General features: G+C 40.7%; 1 protein-coding gene across 1 annotated transcript in view; it reads left to right on the top strand.

Moving 5' to 3' along the window:
• The window catches only part of MMP16 (matrix metallopeptidase 16), a 382552-nt gene continuing 362084 nt past the window's right edge, over window positions 5578-26045 (top strand). The window contains exon 1 of the mRNA XM_005689258.3: window positions 5578-6017. Coding sequence (XP_005689315.1) covers window positions 5886-6017 — 132 coding nt within the window. The 5' untranslated portion in view covers window positions 5578-5885. The remainder of the gene's footprint in view (window positions 6018-26045) is intronic.

The following is a 26045-nucleotide window of genomic DNA, read 5'->3' as shown; positions in this document are numbered from 1 at the left end:
AATTTCTCTTCTTTCTTTAAGATACCATTTGAGAACAACTATTTTTGTGATGTATTGTCCAAAGACTTCAGGGAAATCAACTACTTCTTCCACTTTGTTTTATCAGTTCAGTTCAGTTCAGTTGCTCAGTCATGTCCAACTCTTTGTGACCCCATGAATCGCAGCACCCCAGGTCTCCCTGTCCATCACCATCTCCCAGACTTCACTCAAACTCACGTCCATCGAGTCGGTAATGCCATCCAGCCATCTCATCCTCTGTTGCCCCTTTTCCTCCTGCCCCCAATCCTCCCAGCATCAGGGTCTTTTCCAATGAGTCAACTCTTTGCATGAGGTGGCCCAAGTACTGGAGTTTCAGCTTTAGCATCATTCCTTCCAAAGAACACCCAGGACTGATCTCCTTTAGGATGGACTGGTTGGATCTCCCTGCAGTCCAAGGGACTCTCAAGAGTCTTCTCCAACACCACAGCTCAGAAGCATCAATTCTTCAGACCTCAGGTTACTTCACAGTCCAACACTCACATCCATACATGACCAATGGGAAAAAACATAGCCTTGACTAGACGGACTTTGTTGGCAAAGTAATGTCTCTGCTTTTGAATATGCTAGCTAGGTTGGTCATAACTTTTCCTCCAAGGAGCAAGCATCTTTTAATTTCATGGCTGCAGTCACTATCTCCCGTGATTTTGGAACCCCCGAAAATAAAGTCTGACACTCTTTCCACTGTTTCCCCATCTATTTCCCATGAAGTGATGGGACCAGATGCCATGATCTTCATTTTCTGAATGGTGAGCTTTAAGCCAACTTTTTCACTCTTCTCTTTCACTTTTATCAAGAGGCTTTTTAGTTCCTCTTCACTTTCTGCCATAAGGGTGATGTTATCTGCATATCTGAGGTTATTGATATTTCTCCTGGCAATCTTCATTCCAGCTTGTGCTTCTTCCAGTCCAGCGTTTCTCATGATGTACTCTGCACAGAAGTTAAATAAGCAGGGTGACAATATACAGCCTTGGCATACTCCTTTTCCTATTTGGAACCAATCTGTTGTTCCATGTCCAGTTCTAACTGTTGCTTCCTGACCTGCATACAGGTTTCTCAAACGGCAGGTCAGGTGATCTGATATTCCCATCTCTTTCAGAATTTTCCACAGTTTATTGTGATCCACACAGTCAAAGACTTTGGAATAGTCAATAAAGCAGAAATAGATGTTTTTCTGGAACTCTCTTGCTTTTTCGATGACCCAGCGGATGTTGGCAGTTTGATCTCTGGTTCCTCTGCCTTTTCTAAAACCAGCTTGAATATCTGGAAGTTCACGGTTCACATACTACTGAAGCTTGGCTTGGAGAATTTTGAGCATTACTTTACTAGTATGTGAGATGAGTGCAATTGTGCGGTAGTTTGAGCTTTCTTTGGCATTGCCTTTCTTTGGGTTTGGAATGAAAACTGACCTTTTCCAGTCCTGTGGCCACTGCTGAGTTTGCCAAATTTGCTGGCATATTGAGCTCAGCACTTTCACAGTATCATGTTTCAAGATTTGAAAGAGCTCAACTGGAATTCCATCAGCTCCACTAGCTTTGTTCGTAGTGAAGCTTTCTAAGGCCCACTGGACTTCACATTCCAGGATGTCTGGCTCTAGGTGAGTGATCACACCGTTGTGATTATCTGGGTCATGAAGATCTGTTTTGTACAGTTCTTCTGTGTATTCTTGCCACCTCTTCTTAATATCTTCTGCTTCTGTTAGGTCCATACCATTTCTGTCCTTTATCGAGCCCATCTTTGCATGAAATGTTCCCCTGGTATAGCATCTTGCATATGTAATTATCTGAGTCTTTACTACATAAAATATAATTACATTATTATTTCTGTATTGTAGAATTGAATATTCATTCATTTTAGTATATTTATTTATTCATTGCTCATTGAATGCTCACTAATGAATTTTAACATGTTTAAAAAATTGCCATTATTACTAATCACAAATTTGAGATTATCTTTTGAATTTAGTATTCCCTACTTTCATATCCCTTAGGATGGGTCTCCAAGGACACCTCACTAGTACAGGCCATTACATTTTCACTTTTGGACTGAGACATTGTTTTACCTGTCTTTGCACCCAGTCCTCCCCATGTCCAGTTTTATGCATAACTTTGAAGATAATCTTCCCTAGATACCTATTCTTGTATAAAATATTTTAGTAATCCTTGTTCCCTAATTTAACCAAATGTTAACTAAATATTACATTGTAAGCCCTTCTGTACATCGTGGTTTCTATCAATACTCTGTTAATGTATCTCTCTGTTCTGAGCTCAAATATTTTGACAAACAGATTGCTTGCTGTGAGAATTCCCTTCCTGTTGATAGCCCAGCAGCTTTTAACTTACATTCTACCTCCTTGATAAAGTCTTCTAATATTCTGGGTCATTTAGTAAGGATGTTACATGTGGTCTCATGTAAATGTTGTGTAAGTTTGTTTTATCTCTCTTCCTTCCATGATATCTCAAGGTTAGAAAAAGAACATGAACTTTTTTATTTTTTCCTGTATCTCTTCCCTCTTAAATTTTGTACTTTGCTGGATATAATGTATAAATGAAAACTGTTATTGATTTATTGATATATCCCATCACATTGTGTTACTTCATATTGGTATAAAGTATTCCAATATACCAATATATAAAAGTTACTTTATATCCATATAAGGTTTATACAGCACCCTTTGCCTTCTACATAATGATCTTGCTTTCATGTCGCCTTCTAATTGTTCATTTATGTAAGTCATTTAACCTATGTGTTATGCAACTGTTGAGAGCAGATATAGATTTCTATACAGAAAGTCAGTGGAGTGTATTGAGAAATGCACAGAACTGGGAGTCAGAAAACTCAGGTCTGAATTCTGCCACTTGAATGATCTGCTGGAAAGTTATCTTTTATTACCATCATTTTTTCCATCTGTGAGATGAAAACAAAAGCCTCAGGGATGTTAGTGAGAATTAAATGGGACACGATGTGTGGAAACATACTGCAGATTTTAATACCCTATACAATATAAAGTATTTCTTTTTCTTATATCTTCAAAATTCTTTGTTGTGCATGGAACATGCTGTGCATGGAACGGACTCGACTGTCAGGAAAGGCTCTCTGAGAGACGAATCAAATTGGGTAGGTCATTTTTCTTTTTTTTCTTTTAAGTCACTCAGTCATGTCTGACTCTTTGAGACACCATGGACTACACAGTCCATGGAATCCTTTCCCTTCTCCAGGGGATCTTCGCAACCCAGGGATTGAACTCAGGTCTCCCGCATTGCAGGCGGATTCTTTACCAGCTGAGCCATCAAGGAAGCTCAAGAATACTGGACTGGGTAGCCTAACCCTTCGCCAGGGGATCTTCCCGACCCAGGAATCGAACCAGAGTCTCCTGCATTGCAGGCGGATTCTTTACCAACTGAGCTACTAGGAAAGCCCGGGTCGTATATCCTAGAGTTTTTAAAACATTACTCAAAAAGGCCCAGTCCTGAAGCCTTTTTGTGTTTCTCTTTAGGATACAAACGATTACAGTCCAATGCAATTTTTTGGCAAGGTGTTTTTCAACATTTTCCGTCTGCATGACCTCTTGCAGTTCCACTTCTTCCTTTACCAGCTCACCCATGAAATCTGCTTTGTCAATTCCTTCTTCCACCCCCGAGGTAGCTGTCATGCCTGGCACAGCCTCCCTTTTCAGCCTGGCCTGCCTTTCTCTCCGGTGGGCCCTTCTGCCCCTCTGCTGGCCGCCCGGGAGAAGCGCAGTTGTTGGCACGGCCCCCAGACAGATGCCTGCCTGTCTCCCTTCCCCCTTCCTCTTGGAGCCGAACCATCACCTGCCCAGGGCCGGTGGCGGCTGCCGCCCCCGTCCGCGGCCTCACCCCCCGGCCGCTCGCGTCCCCCGTGGCCGCCTCGGCCGCGGCCCGCGTGCCAGAAGCCTCCGCGTCCTGCCCGCCGCTCTCGGCGCTCTCGGCAGCCTCCCCCCGCTCCGGGCTCCCGCCCCCGCCCGCCGCCCTGCTCTCCTTCCTCCCCGGTTCTCCCCCGGGGCTCCCCCGTCCCGGTTCTTGCCCGCGCCCCCTCTGGCGCGGCCTTCTGTGAACACCTGGACCACCTCTTCGGGGTCCGGTGTGTCCCTGGGCTCCCCGGGACAGAGCATCTCTGGGGAGCCAGCCTTTCCTTTGACTGAGATTTCCCTCTTGCCACTACCGCCCCCCCCCCCCCGCGCCCCCCGCCGCCTTTTCCCGAAACCAGGTTTCCGTCTCGCCCCCTGCCCGAACTCCCCCCGCCCCGCCCGGAGCCCCCAGAGGCAGGGGGCAGTAGTGATGGCAGAGGGAATCCAGGGGGGCAGCAGGCCACAGGCTTGATCCCGGGGCCCCAGCAAAGTTTTGGCCGCCGCAGACTTGCCATCTCCCGCTCCTCAAACTTGGCCAGCCGGGCCCCGGACCCGCGCCCCCAGCGGCGCCCAGGGATGCGGGGGCTCTCCCGATTCCCGGCGCGGGTCCGACTGAGGGTGCCGGTCGCCCCCGTGGGCCCGGCCGCTCCCCACCCCACACTAGGGGCGCCGCCGGAGCCCCCCAGCCCCTGCCAGGGGAAGGGCGCACTTGTTTCTCGGCGCTCCGCAGAGAGTGGCCGAGATCCAAGGACCCGGCCGCTCCGTTCTCCGAGGCGCGCCTTGGGATCGGCTGTGGGTGTCGGGTTCCGACCGCGCTTCAACCCGGGCCCTTCTCTCGGGGTGGCTGCTCGCAGTACGGTACAGTCGCGGTTCCCCTTTACCAGCCGGCTCCTTTAAGAAGCGCGCGCGTGCGTCTGGTTTTGTGTGTGTGTTCGTGTGCAGATGTGTGTTTTCGTGTGCAGATGTGTGTATGCGCGCGCGGGAGTCCTGTTGTGTGTGTGTTCGTGTGCAGATGTGTGTCTGTGTCTGTGTGCGTGTTCGTGTGCAGATGTGTGTGTATGTGTGTGTGTTCCTGTGCAGATGTGTGTGTATGTGTGTGTGTTCCTGTGCAGATGTGTGTATGTGTGTGTTCGTGTGCGGATGTGCAGATGTGTGTGTGTTCGTGTGCGGATGTGCAGACGTGTGTGTTTGTGTGCAGATGTGTGTATGTGTGTGTTCCTGTGCAGATGTGTGTGTATGTATGTGTGTTCGTGTGCAGATGTGTGTATGTGTGTGTTCGTGTGCAGATGTGTGTGTATGTGTGTGTTCGTGTGCAGATGTGTGTGTGTGTTCGTGTGCAGAAGTATGTGTATGTGTGTGTTCCTGTGCAGATGTGTGTATGTGTGTATCTGTGTGTTCGTGTGCAGATATGTGTGTGTGTGCGCGTGTCCGGTTGTGTGTGTGTGTGTGTGTGTGTGTGTGTGTGTGCGCGCGCGCGCGAGCGCCGAGCCCGGGAGTGGGGCGGACCCCGGGAAGGCGGAGCTATGTAGATTCCGGCCGCGCGTTCGGAGGGCGCGGGGAGAGGGACGGCGCAGCCGAGGGAGCCGGAGCGGCGAGGCCCTGCCCGCAGCGGGAGGCGGCGGCGGCAGCGGCGGCGGCGGCGGCGGCGGCGGCGGCGGCGGCGGCGGCGGCGGCGGCGGCGGGGGCGGCGGACGCTCGGGCTTGAGGCGGCGGCGGCGGCGACTTGGAGCCTAGAGGCGGCCCCGCGGGGGAACCTGGGCGCCACGGGCCCCCGAGGATGGTGAAGGCGAGCTGCTGCTGAGCTGCCTCCGCCGCGGCTTCTCCGGGGCTGCCAGGCGCGGGGGCCGCGTCCCCTCCCCTGCCCGGCGTCGGGTGAACCTGCAGGCTCCTCGCCCACCGAGGACTTCCGAGGGAAAACCAGGAGCGGGGAGAGACGAGAAGCCCGGGGGGATTCAGGCCATCCGCGGAGGCACAGTTCACTATGAGCGTACTCACCTCCAGCACTGGGAGACGGCTGGATTTCGTGCACCATTCGGGGATATTGTACTTGCAAACCTTGCTTTGGATTTTATGTGCTACCGTGTGCGGAACTGAGCAGTATTTCAATGTGGAGGTAAGAGCGCCGGGGCTTCCTTCCCTCCCCTTCGCCGGGGCTGCTCCCCGGACCGTTCCGTCCGCTCCCTGGATCCCGGTAGCCCCGGGCCGCCGGGGGCTGCAGACGTTGTTCCCCTTCCAGCCGCCGGGACCCGTGTTGAGTTTCCCTGCGTCTTAGGTGATGGATGCGCCTGAGACAGAATCCGTTATCCCCGGCAGCACAAAGCGCGGGGCTGCGCGCTCAAAGACACGATCGTGGCCAGTCCATTCTTTTTGCCAAGGAAGGAGGCGAACGCCTACCTAGAGCAAACGTGTAGTCGAATAAAAGCAGTCTGAGTTGGTGATAAATAAGCTGCTTCTGCTCGGGTAACACAGATTTCACTGCTTGGCATCATGTGCTTGCTGCCTTGGTATTGTTCCTGAAATCTTTCTCCCTGTGTTTTGTGCCTAACAAAGGAGGTTAAAAATCAAAGAGTCTAGAGGAGAGCGTGGGAATCCTTGATCTGTTTAATAACATGGCTTGGTGATAAAACACTTGCCTAGACAGAATCTTTTTCTCATTTAGACATAACTTAATACACTGTAACTGGATCTGGCTACACAGAGGGCATGAAAGCGTCTCATTTTAAAGTGTCTTCTCTTCCCCTCCCCCGCCAAGTGAAAATAAATGTGACCCAGTGTAGTAGTTCTGAGGTGTGTCTTTAATTGGATTTCACGCTCTCATGGCAAAACAGAGAGAATGTAGATTGCCATTTGTTTTACGTGGATAGCTTTGGGAGACAGACACAAAGCAAAAGGGAACTTAAGGATAACGACTTGTCAGAGCTCTGCCAAAGTACTCTTCCTGTCATCAACTCAGCACTAAAGTCAGTACCGTGCAGTGCATCAATGGAACCTTGTGTACCCCTGGTTTTTAGTCAGTTTATCACCTACAGGGCGGAATACAAATAAGAAGGGCTTATTGTCGTTGTAAAGACAAAGTATACTCTTTTTGGTTAGGTCTGTCACCTCAAAAGAATTATGATTAAGTCTCTGAAGACTAATGTGATTTTCTTCCCCCTATATTTTTGACTCTTTAAAGCTTATTGTCATTTTGTTGGGAGTGTGTGTTTACACAACAGCGGAACCTGTTGCACAGTATTTGACCATGTTTCATAGAACAGATTTATATACAAAGTGTGCATAATAAATGGTATATGTGAGGGCATATTCTGAATATAATTCTGCATTTGTATGAGCTGTTCTTAGGACTGCATGTAGTGATGGTTGGTAGAGAAACAAAGTGTTTGAAAAAGTAAGAGCCATCATCAAAAGCTAACTTTGCAGATATTAAGTATGATCATATTACACCAAAACCCAATTCAAACCAAAATCCTTTGAAAAATACCACTTTGTTTTTCTGAATACAAAGAGGAAAGGAACTGTTAAGTCCACACTTTCCTTGGTTTCCAGTTTGAACTTTTGGAATTGCATGCCACAGATGGATTTTTGTTTCTAACACTTAAGAGATAATTTAATGTGGAAATGAAGAAGTAATTAGTTTATAGACTAGAGGAACGAACATGGCAAGCTGCTGTTTATAAGGTTAAAAAGAGAAGTGCCTATTGCTTCAGATTGGAGTGCTGGTGGGGAGGTGGGGTTTTGGGAGGTGGTTAAAAGTAGGCATTAGTTTTTATCTTGCTCACTCTGAAAAGGAAGGGGGAGCCTGGGTTCATGGCTACCTGTTTTCGAAAAGTCTTAGATTTGCTTTCAGAGATTATTGGAATAATATCAGTGTATTGATGATTATTTTAGGTTTCCTTTTGAGCCTAAACATAAATGGGCTTGTATTTGTTCATAGTTTGAATCTCTCATTCAGTTCCAGAAGATATTATTATGTGAGAAAAAGTTATGATTTTGCTAACCAAGATTTTATTTTAGAATTTCCATCATTCTCTTTCTTTAAGATATATGTTTAAAAGTGGTTCATGGAAAAAATAGCTTTTTTTCCCCCCATTTGGAGATTATTTAAGTCATCCATGTTTATTACACTATGCAAAAATTTAATTATGAAAGATGAGGTGTGTGCCATATCTGATACAAAGAAGATTTTCTAAGATTTAAAGTAGATTGTTTTGGAGTTTGCATTATTCCCAAATAGTTTTTTTTTAAAGCATTTGAACATATCATTAGTTGGGTTTACATACTTATATATGTGTAATAATAATCTCATATTTTAAAAAAATCATAAGGATAGATGCTAGTTAATTCAGCATACTATAAAGAACACAGGATGATAGGATATTTTCTGACATGAATCTCTGCCTAATTCGCTTTTATTAGATGTTTCTTTTTGGTAGGAAACACTAATGGGAAAAATAACCCATCACATCTTCAAAAAAGGCATTTATATAGTGTTTCCCATTCTGGTTGCGAAACATACACTGAGAATGCTTTATTTGATTGGTGAACCGTCTTAAAATAAACAGTAATGGTATCAATCATGCATGAAGCTTGTATCATAATTTTTTTTGCTAGCAGGCACACTAAGTTATTATAGTTGGAATGAAGCTTCTGAGAGAAGCTTTCTGTGCTGACAACTGCAATTACAATGCTTTAATTCTTGCTGAACTTTGCAATTAGTGGGACCCCCATACTTTTCCTTTCTACCATTTAAGGTTTAAAAACCTATGTTCCCTCCCCACTAGGTGGGACTAAGTTGGTTAGAGCTATTCATGTTATCTCTTTCCTGTCTGATTTTTGAGAGTATAAATATTTGAAATTTTTAATTACTCAAGCAGGAGATATTTGTTAATATGCTGATGAAAGCCTGTTACAGAGGAAGAGTGCATTTTGTTTTTTTGTTTTGTTTCTAAGAAGCAAAAAGGAACATCTCTTACAGCTAAGAAGGGTGAGACACTACCTGAAGTAGTACTATGGAAGACATTCAATAAATCCCCCTCCTTATATACTTCAGGCAGAACACTTTCTAATGTTAACATTTCTGTATACCTTTGTTGATTTTTGTATATCATTGGATCCAGTTTTGGGGAGCGGGCCTTTCTCTGTGTAATCATTATCATGATGCCAAGGAGCTACATTGTTAATATTAAAGAAAACTCAAAGACTGTTGCCATTTGATTAGAGGTGTTCATTAGTCAGAAGAAGCTAAATGCTAACAAAGAATCCTGAGTTACTCTCTACATTCTAAAAAATCATTTTGTCTCTAGAATAATGTTCTTGTTGTAGTGGAAATTCTAATGATTCTAGAGCTCCTTAAAACTGCAAGAACTTTTATCATGAAACTTAAGGTAGAATATAGCTCATAATCAATAACTTTCATCATCAACTTTCATAGTTTGTCAGGTGTTAAGTATTTATGTGAACAACAGGTTCTTTTTTTGTTTTAAATAATAGCACACATTATTCCTCTAGTGAGGAAATTTATTTTAAACCAATTTAATGGTAAAATAAAAACATGTGATGCTCTGAATGAGGCACATATCAAAAACCTGATAAAGCAAAACTTGATTGCATTGTCTCTTAAATAAAGAAGAGAGATTCTAGATTTTAAAAGGCTGTTCTATGACAGATACTATGAATTGCGAGTGTAATCCTTCTACTTGTTTCTTGCAATATGTTTCTTTAGTATTTATTTACCTTTCTCAGGTTTATCTGACTCTACCTATAAGTTCAGAGTTTGCTTAGGTTAGCTTTGTACTGTGTATAATCTTAGCAGTAATTAGTGGTGAGGCATTTCAGAGGTAAAAAATTGTATTTTACAGACTGTAAAATGTCAGATGTTGGGATCTTTTCCTGTTTTTGTTTTCACTTGCTTAAATAATCAACATGCATTATTTTATTTGCTAATGGAAGGATGGTGACAGCGTTATCTAGTCAGCCTCCTTGAATAAGGTACTCTAACTATATCCTTTAATTCTCCACTGTAACAGTTTTATACCAGTCAATAGCAGGTGCTGCATAACTGATTCATTAAGGTTTTTAACCTGCAGCAAGATTCCATGCTTTGGAATCCCAAGTGTGCTGGCCATTCAGAATATCATCAGGGCCAAGAACTGTGACCAGGAGACCAGGAGACTCACTCGTCCCCAGGATCTTCAACCTCTCCTGTGTGTTCCACCTTAACTGTGTGTTTCTCTATTCAGTGTTCTTGGTCAGGTTGCCCAAATCTAGTGTTTTTTCATGAAATGCTTACAGATGAGCCTACACGAGTGGGGCATATTGTCTCTTACTACCCCCGAGAAATCCGCAAAGAACAACCATCTAAGCCCATCCCTCTGCACAGCTGGGTTTTCTTTTTTAGTCTCTTCCTATAGAGTTGGTTTCAGTAATAACTTTTTAGAGTCAGGTTAAAAGTGACAGAGCTCAAGTTCCTCTTTCTTTTTCATGCTGTTTCAGGTTAGGAACAGAAGAAAATTTCAATGCACTTTTTCAGTGGTATAAGTATTTTCTCTTAAGTTGGATTAATCAATTATTTTACATAAGTTTATTTTTAAGGCCTGACTTACTTCAGAGTACTACTCAAAATGTACCTCTTCAGAATATTTGGTCAATGACCAACTGAAATTATTTCTGGACTGCAGAAAGAGACACTGGACATTTGAATCAATTAGTTAAATTTGTTCATTGACAAAGAGAAAGATTTATTTCATCGTGCTCCTTCAGGAGCTTTCTGAGGCTTTAGCACATTTATTTAAAATTGAGATTGTCCTCTTCTATGTCAAATTGCATCACAATTTATTTTAAATATCTGTGAATGTAATTATATTCATCAGCTCATTTTTACTGTGGTATACTATAGTGATTAAGAGCACATGTTCTGATTATACAGCCATAAAAAAAGAATGAAATAATGTCATTTGCAGCAACATGGATGGACCTAGAGATTATCATTACTAAGTGAAGTATATAAGACAAAGACAAATATCATATGTATGGCTTATATGTGGAATCTAAAAATATGATACGCATGAACTTATTTACACAACAGGAAGAGACTCATAGACATATTTATGGTACCAAAGGGGAAAAAGAAGGGGAGGGATAAATTAGGAGTCTAAGGTTAACAGATACACACTACTACATACAAAATAGGTAAGCAACAAGGACCTAGTATATAGTACAGGGAACTGTATTCGGTATCTTGTACGACTTTATAATGGAAAATGACCTGAAAAAGAATATATATATGTGTGTGTCTGTGTGTGTATATATATATATATATATATATATGCATATGAAATGAATCACTTTGTGAAAAACTAACATAACATTGTAAATCAAGTAGAAATTTTTTTTAAAAAGAGCTCGTATTCTGGTGCCAGATTGCCTGAATTCTAACCCCAGGTCTTTTACTTGCAAGTCAATGATTAAGTCAGTAACAGACAAGATATTCTATGTGAGCCTCAATGCACATGTCTTTAAAACAGAGATACCAACAGTACTTTTCTCGTAGGGGGTTATTGTGATGATTGAATGAATAGATGTACATTGTATTCGGTAGATAGTGGATAGATATTTAACTCCATACTTTTTAGAGGTTTTTGGTAAAAATAAATGCTGATTCAAAGGTACTTGGTGTGATAGTATCTAATTACAGAAAAGTCTATCAGGTTAGAATATACCAGCTGGTCTAGGAAGATTTTAATACTTTTTAAATTTTTACAAAATGTAATATATTGAAAGTCAACCAAGCTAACATCGGTACATTTTCTTCCCGTGGGTTTTTCTTAGACAGTTTAGTTCAAGAATGTGATTTTCACATTTTGTCTTGTCATCTGTTACTATCATAGAATGTCAAGTTCAGCTCACACCTTCTTTTATAAGACTGAGTTTGCTGAAATCTGTTCATCTTTTCTAATACCATGGAAAAGAAATAGGCCTTTATGATTTAGTAGGCCTGTTTATTTTAATTGGCTTAATGCCCAAGTGCTTCCGATTCACGGTAGGGGTAGGATTTGCTATATGACTTCAGCTAGCTCTATGTTGTACCCCAAATTTAGAACATGCCTTTTTTTAAAATTAATAGGGGAAGGAGGAGGATGGGCAGAAAAAAGACATTAAAGTGGTTTATTCAATGACAGTACAGTTTAAAATAAAGCAACTTGTTCATGTCACACTGGAGACAGAAGATAACTAGCAACATAGGGTAATGGAGACCTAGAACGGAAGGTCAAGGGACATGGCCTTTAATTTTGGTTCTTGTACCAACATAGCTTTGATCTGGGGCAAAATGACATTTGAACTAACCTGTCACTAAGGCCATTTCCAAATGTGATGTTCTGTTGTATTCACTTCCAACCTTTAATTTATATAGCCAGATAGGGGAATTGTATGTATTTACCCTGTACATTTGGGGACAACTAGACAGCCAAGGTAGCGTGTTCAGATTTTTTTTTTTTTTACTGAAATGCCTATCATGAGGAAATATAGAATGTGCCACTTTTGTTATCATATGTAGTGACACAGGGCATTCCATTTTGGAAATGATCCTAGCCTTCTGCTGAGTAGTAAAAACACTGGCAGCAAATTATATGTAATTTTAAAATCAATTTTTGGCCAAGGTAGCAAACTTTAAAAATTTAATGTTAAAAACATGGCTTGATGTTATTTTGAAAAACACATATCATCTACAAGTGGTACTTCAGTCATAAAAAGGCAAGTTGGAATGAGATCAAAATAGTTTCTTTGGGGGGGAGAGGAGTCTCAAAATTCAAATCCACCTGTCTATATATAAAAAAAATATACATATTTTATAGTGAAATGAAGTGCTTATACTGTATGTCCCTTTTGCCCCCTGTGGAAAATAATTTTGGCACCTGGCTCTTTGAGGGATATTTTAGTTCTTCACATTTGATTTTGAATGTGAAAATCTGACTGCATTTGTTTTATGAAATATGCAGCTTATGCAGACAGCAGACATATTCCAGGTAAAAAAGGATAAATTTGCTAAGTAAAAATAGATGTGACACTCAATTTTTTTCTTTTGCTTTCTTCCCTTGGGAAAGTCATTTATAGATTTTGAGGTTATTTATGCAATTGTGTTTGACTGTTGATTCCTATCATTTAGCGCTCTGAATGGATGTTCTTTGTGTTAGTCTCGCCACTACCTTTTGGCACCGTGCCTCCTTGGGTTTGGATCAGTGGAATATCTTGATGAGCCACGGTAAGGAGCTTAGCCAAGAGAGTGAGAGTAACCCCACAGCAGGCCCCTAACCTTTGACTGTGACCTGTGGGTGTAGTATACAAAAGAAGGCTAGAGGGAGCTAGTCAGCTGTTTAAAGATTCCAATGGGAGAGGTTGGTTTAAAAATCAAGGCCAGTAGGTGCAATTAGATATCTTAAAATGAATCATAGCCAATCATAGGGAGCTTAAGGAAATCAATGAATGATTCATGATTGAATGTGTGAGCTTTAAAGGTTTACTGATAGCCACTTGGTGCCGGTTATTACATATTTGATGAACTAAGAAGGAAATTAATACTTTTGGGGGAATTTGGGGGGAGTTCTGGGCATGACAATATGACAAAGATGGTTATAATGTAGGGCTGCTTTATAGCTCCCTTTTAAGTGTAGAATAAGTCAGCGCTATCCATAATAGTGACTGTAGGTGCTTTTGGTATTCTCACTTTAACTAAAGTGAATGAAATGATTGTAGTCTTATAGATCAAAGGAGAGAGAAAGCTAATTTGACTGTGCCTTTTAGATTATATGTAGCAAAAATCTGCCTTTAGAAACTTATCAGACTATGGTTATTTTATTTTTTAATATTTACCAGGGGAATTTATTGAATGAATATTTTTTGATGAAAGGATGTTTTAAAATATAGGTTTTATCTCTTCATCTTTTAAAATATATGTAAGGAATGAGACACAGAAGTGTGAAACAGTGTTTTATCTCTAAGTAGGCAGCTTTAACAGGTTTTCAGATGAGCAGATTTTTCCATAAGCGGGGGTTCAAAAAGGGGCAGTCTCTAATGCATTGGGGAATATTAACATTTAATTAAGGTATTATAATTTACTCACAAGCATTATTTAGATTTTTAAAGGTTCTCATCTGTCAATTAAGGGAAATACGGATAAATGAAGTAAGCCATCGACCCACAGACAGATATTCTCAGGAGTGACAGTCCTTAGAATGATGTATTCAAATGACCAAATAAACAAACCCAAATAGATTACTCACTGGAATGGAATTTTACAGGCCTTGTTTCCAGTTCAGTTCAGTTCAGTCACTTAGTTGTATCCGACTCTTTCCGACCCCATGGACTGCAGCACACCAGGCTTTCCTGTCCATCACCAGCTCCTGGAGTTTACTCAAACTCATGTCCATCGAGTCGGTGATGCCATCCAACCATCTCATCCTCTGTCATCCCCTTCTCCTCCCACCTTCAATCTTTCCCAGCATCAGGGTCTTTTCCAATGAGTCCTTGTTTTAGTCGTGCTCAAACTAGGAGAAAATAAACTGCCATTTTTTTTTTCAAGGAAGCGGAATACTTTTATGAACTTGATTTCATGTCCCCAAACTGCATGCACCTGTGGTGATGTCAGCGGCATTCAGCGGCGTGCAGGCCCTCTGCAGGTGGCTGAAGCACTCAGACCCAAGCCATGTCAGTGGAGGCAGTTTTTCCATGAACTTTTCACTACTGAATTCATACCATGTGTTAATAGTTTCTCCTTGTTTTTAGCAGTTAGACATTTGAATGTGAGGCTTCTAATACCTGTGCATTTATTCCTCCTTTAAATAATTGCAAGCCACTTCCTTCTTGTGGTCCTACTTTTTTTTTTTTTTTTTCCTAGTTGGAATCTTGTGGGACTTTATGTTTTAGCCATATTACAGGACACTTGACCTGGAAATTGGTTAAAATTTTATAAGAAGTCACATTTTTTACTCTCCTCTTTCACTGTGGATAAGACAGAATAGATTCAAAGAATCTCCAGAATCCACTGTACACTCAATGATTTGCCTGAAATTGGTAATCAACTTATAAAAAAGCTCTCGCGGTTTCAGATGAAACTCTTTTGGACATCTGCGTGTTTTAATATTACAACAGCTCTGTCATAGAACTTACTGGCTTGCTCCTTACTACTTACTATGTAGATGGAGTGAAGCTATTTGTCCCTTGGGTGACTCAGACAAATTACTAAAACAGTCTTCGATTTATTTTGACCATTCATAAAGTGGATTTGTGTTCTTTATTGCTTGACTATAGCACAGGTTTTGTAATGACAGTATTGAGACAAGCCCAAGCGGTTTCCTTCTTAAGAACAGGGTTTATCTGTTTCCTCATTCTTGCCTGTAACTGGGAATATAGAAGCAATTATATGCTGGCATAATATTCTAATTAGACAAGGTCCAAATAACCAGTAAAATGGGCGTGCCTGGAACTGATTTCATCGAACACCTTATTTTGATGATAATAAAAGCAATGTTAATTAGCACTGGTTGAGCATTTGCTATGTGCCTGATAGTGTTCTGTTTCATATCTTTTAACTCATTTAAATTTTATTACAATCTTGTGAGTTAGTACTACTATTTCTGTTTCACAGTTGAGGAATCTGAGGTATGGAAATGTTGAGGAACTTGCCAAGGCCACATAGCTCTGGATTCTTCTGAAGTGAAATAGCTCAGAATCAAAGCAGGCAGGTTGGCTGTGAAGCCCTGGGTCTTAACCAAGTCTTAACAGGCAAGAATTAACTCCTGGGTTTCCAGCAGGGACAGTGTAATCCACTTCCATCGTTCACATCTTGTATATTCCAAACTGAAAAAGGAATCGTTGACATGCATAAAGAAAATGTGAAATCCATCCTAGTGTGGAGACTTACCTGGAATAAAACCTGAATAGACTGTTATTTATTTGATTTGTTGACTCAGGATTAATAATGTGGTACTCAATGTAAAGTTACTGTTTAATACCCTTTATAGGTTTTTACTCATAGAAAATTGCAAACAATTTTCAGTTGCAAACTATATTCAATTGCAAACAATAGCTAAATTATATATAACATTAAATTGATCATAACATCTCATTCCTCACCTGTTTGTCATGCTGCGTGCCCTCACAGTAAATGTGATTTTCGAAGGTTTTGGGAAGATCTGATTACATTCCAGGATGAAAAGAATAGAACATTTTAGAACATGTAAAGGGAAGCCTGTCAGATCTGTGTTCCCGTGTCCTGCTGGGAAAGAATGTTTATGTATATGGCTGCTGACTGTCATGAGTTCTGTAGTTTATTATTTTTCTGTATTGCTTTGATTGGTTAGAAGCTACAAGGAAACAGGTTTGTTTAATCACTTCTAATATATTTCTTTGTGTGCGCATGTGAAGTTGCTTCAGTCATGTCTGACTCTTGTGACCCTGTGGACTGGAGCCCGCCAGGCTCCTCTGTCTATGGGATTCTCCAGGCAAGAACACTGGAGTGGGTTGTCATGCCCTCCTCCAGGGGACCTTCCTGACCCAATCTTGTCTCCAGCATCTATCTGCATTGGCAGGCAGGTTCTTCACCACTAGTGTGATCTAGGAAGTCCAATATATTTCTTTACTGTAATGTAAAAGAGAACTTATAGATAGATCATTTCAGATAGATGAAGTGATTCAGAGCTCGCTGCTTGAGAATAAGCTTGATATTTGTCTTTATTGTAGAGGGAGTGAGAACTTCATTTTGGTGGTTGACCTAAGGATGTAACAAAACTTCAGTCCTTAAGCTTGTTGCTGTGTATAGCTTTCAAGGATCACTTGGTCCATTTATGAACCTTTTAAGGAAAGACTATTTCTAAACCAATTTACAAAGGTGATTTTATAAAACATAGTCAGTGTTAAATATTCATTCAGATGTCTCTCACTTCCTTTATAGGTAGTGTGTTATAATGGCTGTGTTCAAGAACTTTGAAAAAAAATGCTTAAACATCAGCTGTATCACCAAAGCTCAGTGAACTTGAGTGAGCCAAGTTATTGACCCTGCATTCCAATTTTCTCATGTGTAAAATAGAGGTAATAATACTCAACTCAAGGGTTGTTCTAAGATTAAAGAGGTAAAGGATAATGGGTCAAGATACGTTATAGGCTTCTGACTTACTATCTCTTGCTGAAATTAAAAAAAAAAAAGGACAAAACATATGAAACAGTGGGTTTTAAGTCATTGGATGTCAGGTAATGAAGGATAGTCATCCTTGAAAGATGTGACCCAAGATGTGCCCTCTGATTATGTCAATTTACTTCATTGAGAGAGTTTCCTGGTGACAATACAGGGAAGGCAGAGCCAAGCAGACTCCCTGAATCAAGGAGATGAAGCTGGGCATATGCAGAAATCAAGGAGGTTGGATTTACAAGTCAGAATACCAGATAGGAACATTCTGTAGAGTGCAAGCATGGATATCTGCAGGGCATTCCCCTTGAGTATTCAATTAGGAACTGATCTGCACCTTCCTTTGAAATAACTGGTGCAGGCTAGAGAAAGAATCAATCAGCAGAATCAGAGGGGGCCATCTGCAAACCACACAGGGCTGAGAATAGTGTCCATTCTCACCAGCCACACTGAGAAACGTCATGATTAACATGAGGATAGAGGACTCAGAAGCATCTTGCTCCAGCTGCGGTTCTTGTTTAGTCGCTCCGTTGTGTCCGACTCTGTGACCCCATGCAGTGAAGCGTGCCAGGCCTCCCTGTCCTTCACCCTCTCCTGCAGCGTGCTCAAACTCACGTCCATTGAGTCGGTGATGCTGTTCAACCATCTCATCCTCTGTTGTCCCCTTCTCCTCCTGCCGTCAATCTTTCCTAGCATCAAGGTCTTTTCTAATGAGCTGGCTCTTCACATTAGGTGGCCCAAATATTGGAGCTTCAGTATCAGTCCTTCCAATGAATATTCAGGATTTATTTCCTTTAGGATTGAGTGGTTTGATCTCTTTGCCATCCAAGGAACTCTCAAGAGTCATCTCCAACACCACAGTTCAAAAGCATCAATTCTTCAGTGGTCAGCTTTCTTTATGGTCCAACTCTCACATCCATACATCACTACTGGATAAATCATAGCTTTGATTATGTGAACCTTTGTTGGCAAAGTAATGTCTCTGCTTTTTAATATGCTGTCTATGTTTGTTATAGCTTTTCTTCCAAGGAGCAAGTGTCTTTTAATTTCATGGCTGCAGGCACCATCTGCAGTGATTTTGGAGCCCAAGAAAATAAAGTCTGTCACTGTTTCCATTGTTTCCCCATCTATTTGCCATGAAGTGTTGGGACTGGATGCCATGATCTTAGGTTTTTTTTTTTTTAAATTAATTAATTTTTTTGTTAGATTTTTATTTTTACTGTATTTTACTTTACAATACTGTATTGGTTTTGCCATACATTGACATGAATCCACCACGGGTGTACATGTGTTCCCAAACATGAATGTTGAGTTTTAAGCCAGCTTTTTCACTCTCCTCTTTCACCTTCATCAAGAGGCTGCTCCAGTAGTGGGGAAAAAAAAAATATCCCTAGAAAACAGACCTAATTTTCCTTTAAAAGTCTTAAAAGCAAGACCTTAAAGGACCAAACGTTTTGTTAGTAACTAAACTCAATAAGATATATGGGAATACAAAAATCCAGTACCCAATAGGTTAAAATTCACAGTGCCTGACCTCCAATAATAAAAATTACCAAGCATGCAAAAAAGCAAGAGGGCACAGTACAGAAAAGGAGAAATGCCAATCTATCTACACTGCCCTCCCTCGGTGATTTCTCTCACCAGGCACCACCTTCCTCATGTGTGTTAGTAGTGAAATAGTGGGCACCAATACCCCAGCTTCCTGCCTTTCACTAATGACTTCTAATCAGTCGTCTCTTTCCTATGACATGTGTCTGTCTTTTCCTAGAATATGTCTGTATGCATGTCTCTTTTCCTGTAACAGTCTGTTCATTTCTCATGTGTGCTTGGCTCCAGCTCTACTTGGAGCCTCTGTGTCCCTGTTCTGGACTCAGTATATTATCTCGTGGCCTGCACGACCTGTCATGATCAGACCCCACCGCTCTTTCTAGCTTCATAGCTCAAGGTTTATCTACTGTGGTCTTGACTTAGCACAGCAGTTGAACTAAAGGTCCTATACAGGCTTAAACTTATTGAAAACTCTGAGTTTTTATTGTGTGATTTATATCTATGTTTACAGTTCTAGACAATTAAACCTGGTAAAATTTAAAAGCATTTATTTAGAAATTCATTTAAAACCAACTTTAAGTTAATATATTAACACAGATGACATTTTTATGAAAAAAGTTTTACAAGAGAACAGTAGTCAAAAAAGACATTGTTTTACTCTTCTTCAAATACCTTTAATATCTGACATTAAAAAAATTGCTGGATTCTCATATATTTTCTTTTTTTTAAACCATTTTGAAAATTGAAGTATAGTTAAGTTAGTATTTTATATATATATATACATTCATATATATATCTTTTTCAGACTTTTTCATTGTAGGTTATTAAGATACTTAATACAGTTACTTGTGCTATACTGGTCCTTGGTTTTTATTTTACATCTATTTTATATATAGTAGTGAGTATATATCAATCAAGGTCCTAATGTATCTATCCTCCGACCCCTCTGCTATCCTGTTTGGTAACCATAAGTTTGTTTTTTATACTTCTGCTTTGTAAATAAGTTCACTTGTATCATGTGTTAGATTCTGCATATAAGTGATACCATGTGATATCTGTCTTTCTCTTTTTCCACTTAATGTGATCAATCATCTATAGGTCTATCCCTGTCGCTGCAAATGGCATTATTTCATTCTTTCTTGTGGATGAGGGCAAACAATTTTAAACTTTGCATGGAAACACAAAAGACCCTGAGTAGCCAAAACAATCTTGAGAAAGAACAGAGCTGAGACTTTAGATTGTATGACAAAGCTAGTAATCAAAACAGAATAGTAGAGGCTCAAAAATAGATACATAGATCAGTGGGACAGGGTAGCAGGTCCACAAATAAATCCACACACTTACGGTCAATTAGGCTACGACAAAGGAGGCAAGAATGTGTAATTGTGAAAAGACACTTTCTTCAGTAAGTGGTGCTTGGAAACCTGGACAGCTGCATGTAAAAGAATGAAATTAGAGCATGCTCTAACACTGTATGCAAAAATAAACTTAAAATGGGTTAAAGACCTCAATGTAAGACTGGGTACTATAAAACCCCTAGAGAAAACCATGGGCAGAACACTCTTTGACATAAATTGCAACAATATGTTTCTAATCTGTCGGCTCATTTCAGTTCAGTTCAGTTCAATCACTCAGTTGTGTCCGACTCTTTGCAACCCCATGGACTGCAGCATGCCAGGCCTCCTTGTTCACCACCAATTCCCAGAGTTTACTCATACTCATGTGCATTGAGTCGGTGATGCCATCCAACCATCTCATCCTCTGTCATCCTCTTCTCCTCCTGCCTTCAATCTTTCCCATCATCAGGGTCTTTTCAAATGAGTCAACTCTTCGATTCAGGTGGCCAAAGTATTGGAGTTTCAGCTTCAGCATCAGTTCTTCCAATGAATATTCAGGACAGATTTCCTCTAAGATTGACTGGTTGGATTTCCTTGCAGTCTAAGGGACTCTCAAGAGTCTTCTTCAACACCACAGTTCAAAAGCATCAATTCTTTGGCACTCAGCTTTCTTTATAGTCAGCTGTCACATCCATATGTGACTACTGGAAAAACCACAGCCTTAACTAGACAGACCTTTGTTGGCAGAGTAATATCTCTGCTTTTTAATATGCTGTCTAGATTGGGCTCCAAAATCACTGCAGATTGTGACTGCAGCCATGAAATTAAGAGATGCTTACTCCTTGGAAGGAAAGTTATGACCAACCTAGATAGCATATTCAAAAGCAGAGACATTACTTTGCCAACAAAGGTCTGTCTAGTCAAGGCTATGGTTTTTCCAATAGTCACGTATGGATATGAGCTTTGGACTGTGAAGAAAGAAAGCTGAGTGCTGAAGAATTGATGCTGAACTGTGGTGTTGGAGAAGACTCTTGAGAGTCCCTTGGACTGCAAGGAGATCCAACCAGTCTATTCTGAAGGAGATCAGTCCTGGGTGTTCATTGGAGGGACTGATGCTGAAGCTGAAACTCCAATATTTTGGCCACCTCATGCTAAGAGTTGACTCATTGGAAAAGACCCTGATGCTGGGAGGGATTGGGGGCAGGAGGAGAAGGGGATGACAGAGGATGAGATGGCTGGATGGCATCACTGACTTGATGGAGGTGAGTTTGAGTGAACTCCGGGAGTTGGTGATGGACAGGGAGGCCTGGTGTGCTCATTCATGGGGTTGCAAAGAGTAGGACACGACTGAGCGACTGACTGAACTCAACTGAGGTTGATCATAACTTTTCTTCCAAGGAGTAAGCGTCTTTTTATTTCATAGCTGCAGTCACCATCTGCAGTGATTTTGGAGTCCCCCCAAAATAAAATCTGCTGGTGTTTCCACTGTTTCTCCATCTATTTGCCATGAAGTGACTGGACTGAATGCCATGATATTTGTTTTCTGAATGTTGAGCTTTAAGCCAACTTTTTCACTCTCCTCTTTTACTTTCATCAAGAGGCTCTTTAGTTCTTCTTCACTTTCTGCCATAAGGGTGGTATCATCTGCATATCTGAGGTTATTGATATTTCTCCCAGTTATCTTGATTCCAGCTTGTGTTTCATGCAGCCTGCCATTTCACATGATATACTCTGCCTATAAGTTAAATAAGCAGGGTGACCATATATAGCCTTGATGTACTCCTTTCCAGTTTGGAACTAATCCGTTGTTTCATGTCCAGTTCTAACTGTTGCTTCTTGACCTGCAGACAGGTTTCTTATGAGGAGCTAAGGTGGTCTGGTATTCCCATCTCTTTAAGAAGTTTCCAGTTTGTTGTGATCCACAAAGTCAGAGGCTTTGACATAGCCAATAAAGTAGAAGTAGATGTTTTTTTTCTGGAATTCTGTTGCTTTTTCTGTGATCCAGCGGATGTTGTCAATTTGATCTCTGCTTCCTCTGTCTTTTCTAAACCCAACTTGAACATCTGGAAGTTCTTGGTTCCCATACTGTTGGAGCCTCATTTGGAGCATTTTGAGAATTAATTTGCTAGCATGTGAGATGAGTGCAACTGTGCAGTAGTTTGAACATTATTTGGTGTTTTTTTTCTTTGGAATTGGAATGAAAACTGACCTTTTCCAGTCCTGTGGCCACTGCTGAATATTCCAGATTTGCTGGCATATTGAATGCCTCACTTTCACAGCATCATCTTTTAGGATTTGAAATAGCTCAACAGGAATTCCATCACCTCCAGCAGCTTTGTTTGTAGTGATGCTTCCTAAAGCCCACTTGACTTTGCATTCCAGGATGTCTGGCTCCAGGTGAGTGATCACACTATCATGGTTATTGGGTCTTTAAGATCTTTTTGTATAGTTCTTCTGTGTATTGTTGCCACCTCTTCTTACTATCTTCTGCTTCTGTTAGGTCCATAACATTTCTGTCTTTTATTGTGCCCATCTTTACTTGAAATGTTCCCTTGGTATCTCTAATTTTCTTAAAGAGATCTCTAGTCTTTCCCATTCTGTTGTTTTTCTCTATTTCTTTGCATTGATCGCTGAGGAAGGCTTTCTTATCTCTCCTTGCTTTTCTTTGGAACTCTGCATTCAGATGGGTATATCTTTCCTTTTCTCCTTTACCTTTAGCTTCTCTTCTTTTCACAGCTATTTGTAAGGCCTCCTCAGACAACCATCCTGCGTTTTTGTGTTTCTTTTCCTTGGGGATGGTCTTGATCCCTGTCTCTTGTAGAATGTCACGAACCTCCTTCCATAGTTCATCAGGCACTCTGTCTATCAGTCTAATGCCTTGAATCTATTTCGCACTTCCACTGTATAATCATAAGGGATTTGATTTAGGTCATACCTGAGTGGTCTAGTGGTTTTCCCTACTTTCTTCAATTTAAGTCTGAATTTTGCTATAAGGAGTTCATAATCTGAGCCACAGTCAGCTCCTGGGCTTGTTTTTGTTGACTATATAGAGCTTCTACATTTTTGGCTGCAAAGAATATAATCAGTCTGATTTTAGTATTCACCATCTGGTGATGTCCTTATGTAGACTCGACTCTTGTGTTGTTGGAAGAGGGTGTTTGCTGTGACCAGTGCGTTCTCTAGGCAAAACTCTGTTAGCCTTTGCCCTGCTTCATTTTGTACTCCAAGGCCAAACTGACCTTTTACTTCAGTTATCCCTTGAATTTCTGCTTTTGCGTTCCAGTCCACTATGATGAAAAGGACATCTTTTTTTGCTGTTAGTTCTTGAAGGTCTTGTAGGTCATCATAGAACCAGTCAGCTTCAGCTTCTTTGGCATTAGTGGTTGGGGCACAGACTTGGATTACTGTGACATTGAATGGTTTGCCCTGGAAGTGAACAGAGATCTTTCTGTTATTTTGAGATTGCATCCAACTACTGCATTTTGGACTCTTTTAGTGACCATAATGGCTACTCCATTTCTTCTAAGGGATTCTTGCCCACAGTAGTAGATATAATGGTCATCTAAATTAAATTTGCCCATTCTGTCCCATTTTAGTTCTCTGATTCCTAAAATGTTCATGTTCACTCTTGCCATCTGCTGTTTGACCACTTCCAATTTTCCTTTATTCATGGACCTAACATTCCAGGTTCCTATGCAATATTGTTCTTACAGCATCAGACTTTACCTCCATCACCAGTCACATCCACAACTGGGTATTGTTTTTGCTTTGGCCTCATCTCTTCATTCTTTCTGCAGTTATTTCTCCACTGATCTCCAGTAGCATGTTGGGCACTCACCAACCTGGGGAGTTCATCTTTCAGGGTCCTATCTTTTTGTCTTTTCATACTGTTCACGAAGTTCTCAAGACACAAATAATGAAGTGGTTTGCCATTCCCTTCTCCAGTGGACCACATTCTGTCAGAACTTTCCACCATGACCCGTCTGTCTTGACATGTCTACACGGCATGACTTATAGTTTCACTGAGTTAGACAAGGTTATGGCTTAGCGTTAAAAAAGATGTGAAATTGGTCACTGGTTGCAGATACGTGTTTTAGAACACACCTCTGAAAATTTAAAAGGAAGATAACTTTGCTCTGATTCAGTGACTTCAGTTATAGTTATTACTGTTAATAAATATCAACTTATGCAAAAGAATATTCAAGAAAGAGCAAAAACAAATTTTACTTGTATTTCTCGAGACATTTAAAATCATTTCAATCCCTCTTTTACTTATGCTGGTGAGAAATAATTTGTTGATATGTGGTCAACTTTGCATCCATTAGCATGTAAAACCTAAGAGTGAATAATCACATAATAATTTGAATTTCTTTTAAGTAACTTACATTAAAATTAGACCATCATTAGTGTTCTAACAAGCACAGTATTGAAGACCCATAAAGAACCGACTCAAGAGATGTTAAAATTGGGTGAATTTTATCTTGCTGGAAACCTACATGTTATTAATTGGCAGAGTAAGAACAGAGAATGCACAAGGCTTTCTTTAGTCTTTCACTGATACATGTGCTGTCTGTCTAGGTTACATAGGTTTTAAGTGTTAGTCACTCAGTAGTGTCTGACTCTATGTGACCCCATGGACTGTAGCCCACGAGGCTCCTCTGACCATGGGATTCTCAGGCAAGAATACTGGGGTGAATGGCCATTTCCTTCTCCAACATTTTCCTTAAGAGGAGAGGAAATATAGTCTTTTGAATATGAAACATTCCCTTATTTACTTTAGCATTTAACAGGAAAAATGAGTCTCCTATTAGAGCATTATGTTAGTAATGGCAAGGGCTTCCTTGCTAGCTCAGCTGGTGAAGAATCCGCTTACCATACAGGAGACCCTAGGTCGATTCCTGGCTCGGGAAGTTCTCCTGGAGAGGGATAGGCTGCCCACTCCAGTATTCTTGGCCTTCCCTAGTGGCTCAGATATTAAAGAATCCGCCCACAATGTGGAAGAACTAGGTTCAGTCCCTGGGCTGGGAAGATCCCCTGGAGGAGGGCATGGCAACCCACTCCAGTATGCTTACCTGGAGAAGGCCCATGGACAGAGGAGCCTGGCAGGCTACAGTCCATGGGATCGCAAAGAGCTGGACACGACTGAGCGACTGAGCCCAGCACAGGAATGGCAAACTCACTGCCTCTCTTGGCTGAGATAACCATCTGCCTAAAGGGCTTCTCCGGTGGCTCAGATGGTAAAGAATCTGCCTGCAACACGAAAGACCTGAGGGTTTTCAGTTGCATTTTATTTTTTTAAAAACCTGATTTTCTTTTCTCCACGTACTTGAGTAACTTCCAGAAACCTTATAGACACACAGAGACACACAATTCATTCCGTCCTGTGTTCCTTCTTTCTTCTTTTCTTATGGAAATACACTATTTAAAATAGTCTATACATTTTGACAGAACAGTACACTTTGAAGAATTTTTCGTATCAGTGCATATAGAATAACCTCATACTTATATATAACTTTATATATACTTGTTTATAACTGACATATATGGCAATTTATCTAACTAGAGCTATTTGCTGTACAAATAGGCCATTTCCAAAGTTATTTCTATTATAAACAATAATACAGTATGCTTATCTCAGCATGTGTGAGCTTATCTAGCGAAGTTTCCAGAAGTAGAATTACTGCATTAATGATTATGTACTTATTGATAATTTTCGTGTGTTCTGCCAAATTGCTATCCCTGAATACATAAATTTAATATTTATCAAGATGCTTTAGCATGATTGATTCTACACACACCTACCTATACACTTAATATATTTTCCAATTCTGATGGGTGAAAAATTAATTTTTGTACAAATTTAAACTAATATAAACATATGACATTTAAAATATTTTAATCAATTTATTCTTTATTTTTATCAATTTTATTGTAAGACCTTTTTCCTGCCATTATTTAGGCTTGTTTTCTTACTGACTTATAAAACTTCCTACAGATTTATTTATAAAATTGACCCTTTCTCTGTGGTGCATGATAAAACAAATTTGTGGATCTATTTTGCTAATTTAGTTTTTAAAGT

Source organism: Capra hircus, chromosome 14 (genome assembly GCF_001704415.2).
Source record: "Capra hircus breed San Clemente chromosome 14, ASM170441v1, whole genome shotgun sequence".
Lineage (NCBI taxonomy): Eukaryota > Metazoa > Chordata > Mammalia > Artiodactyla > Bovidae > Capra > Capra hircus.
The sequence above is the reverse complement of the archived record's forward strand: the minus strand, read 5'-3'. Positions and strand labels throughout refer to the sequence as shown.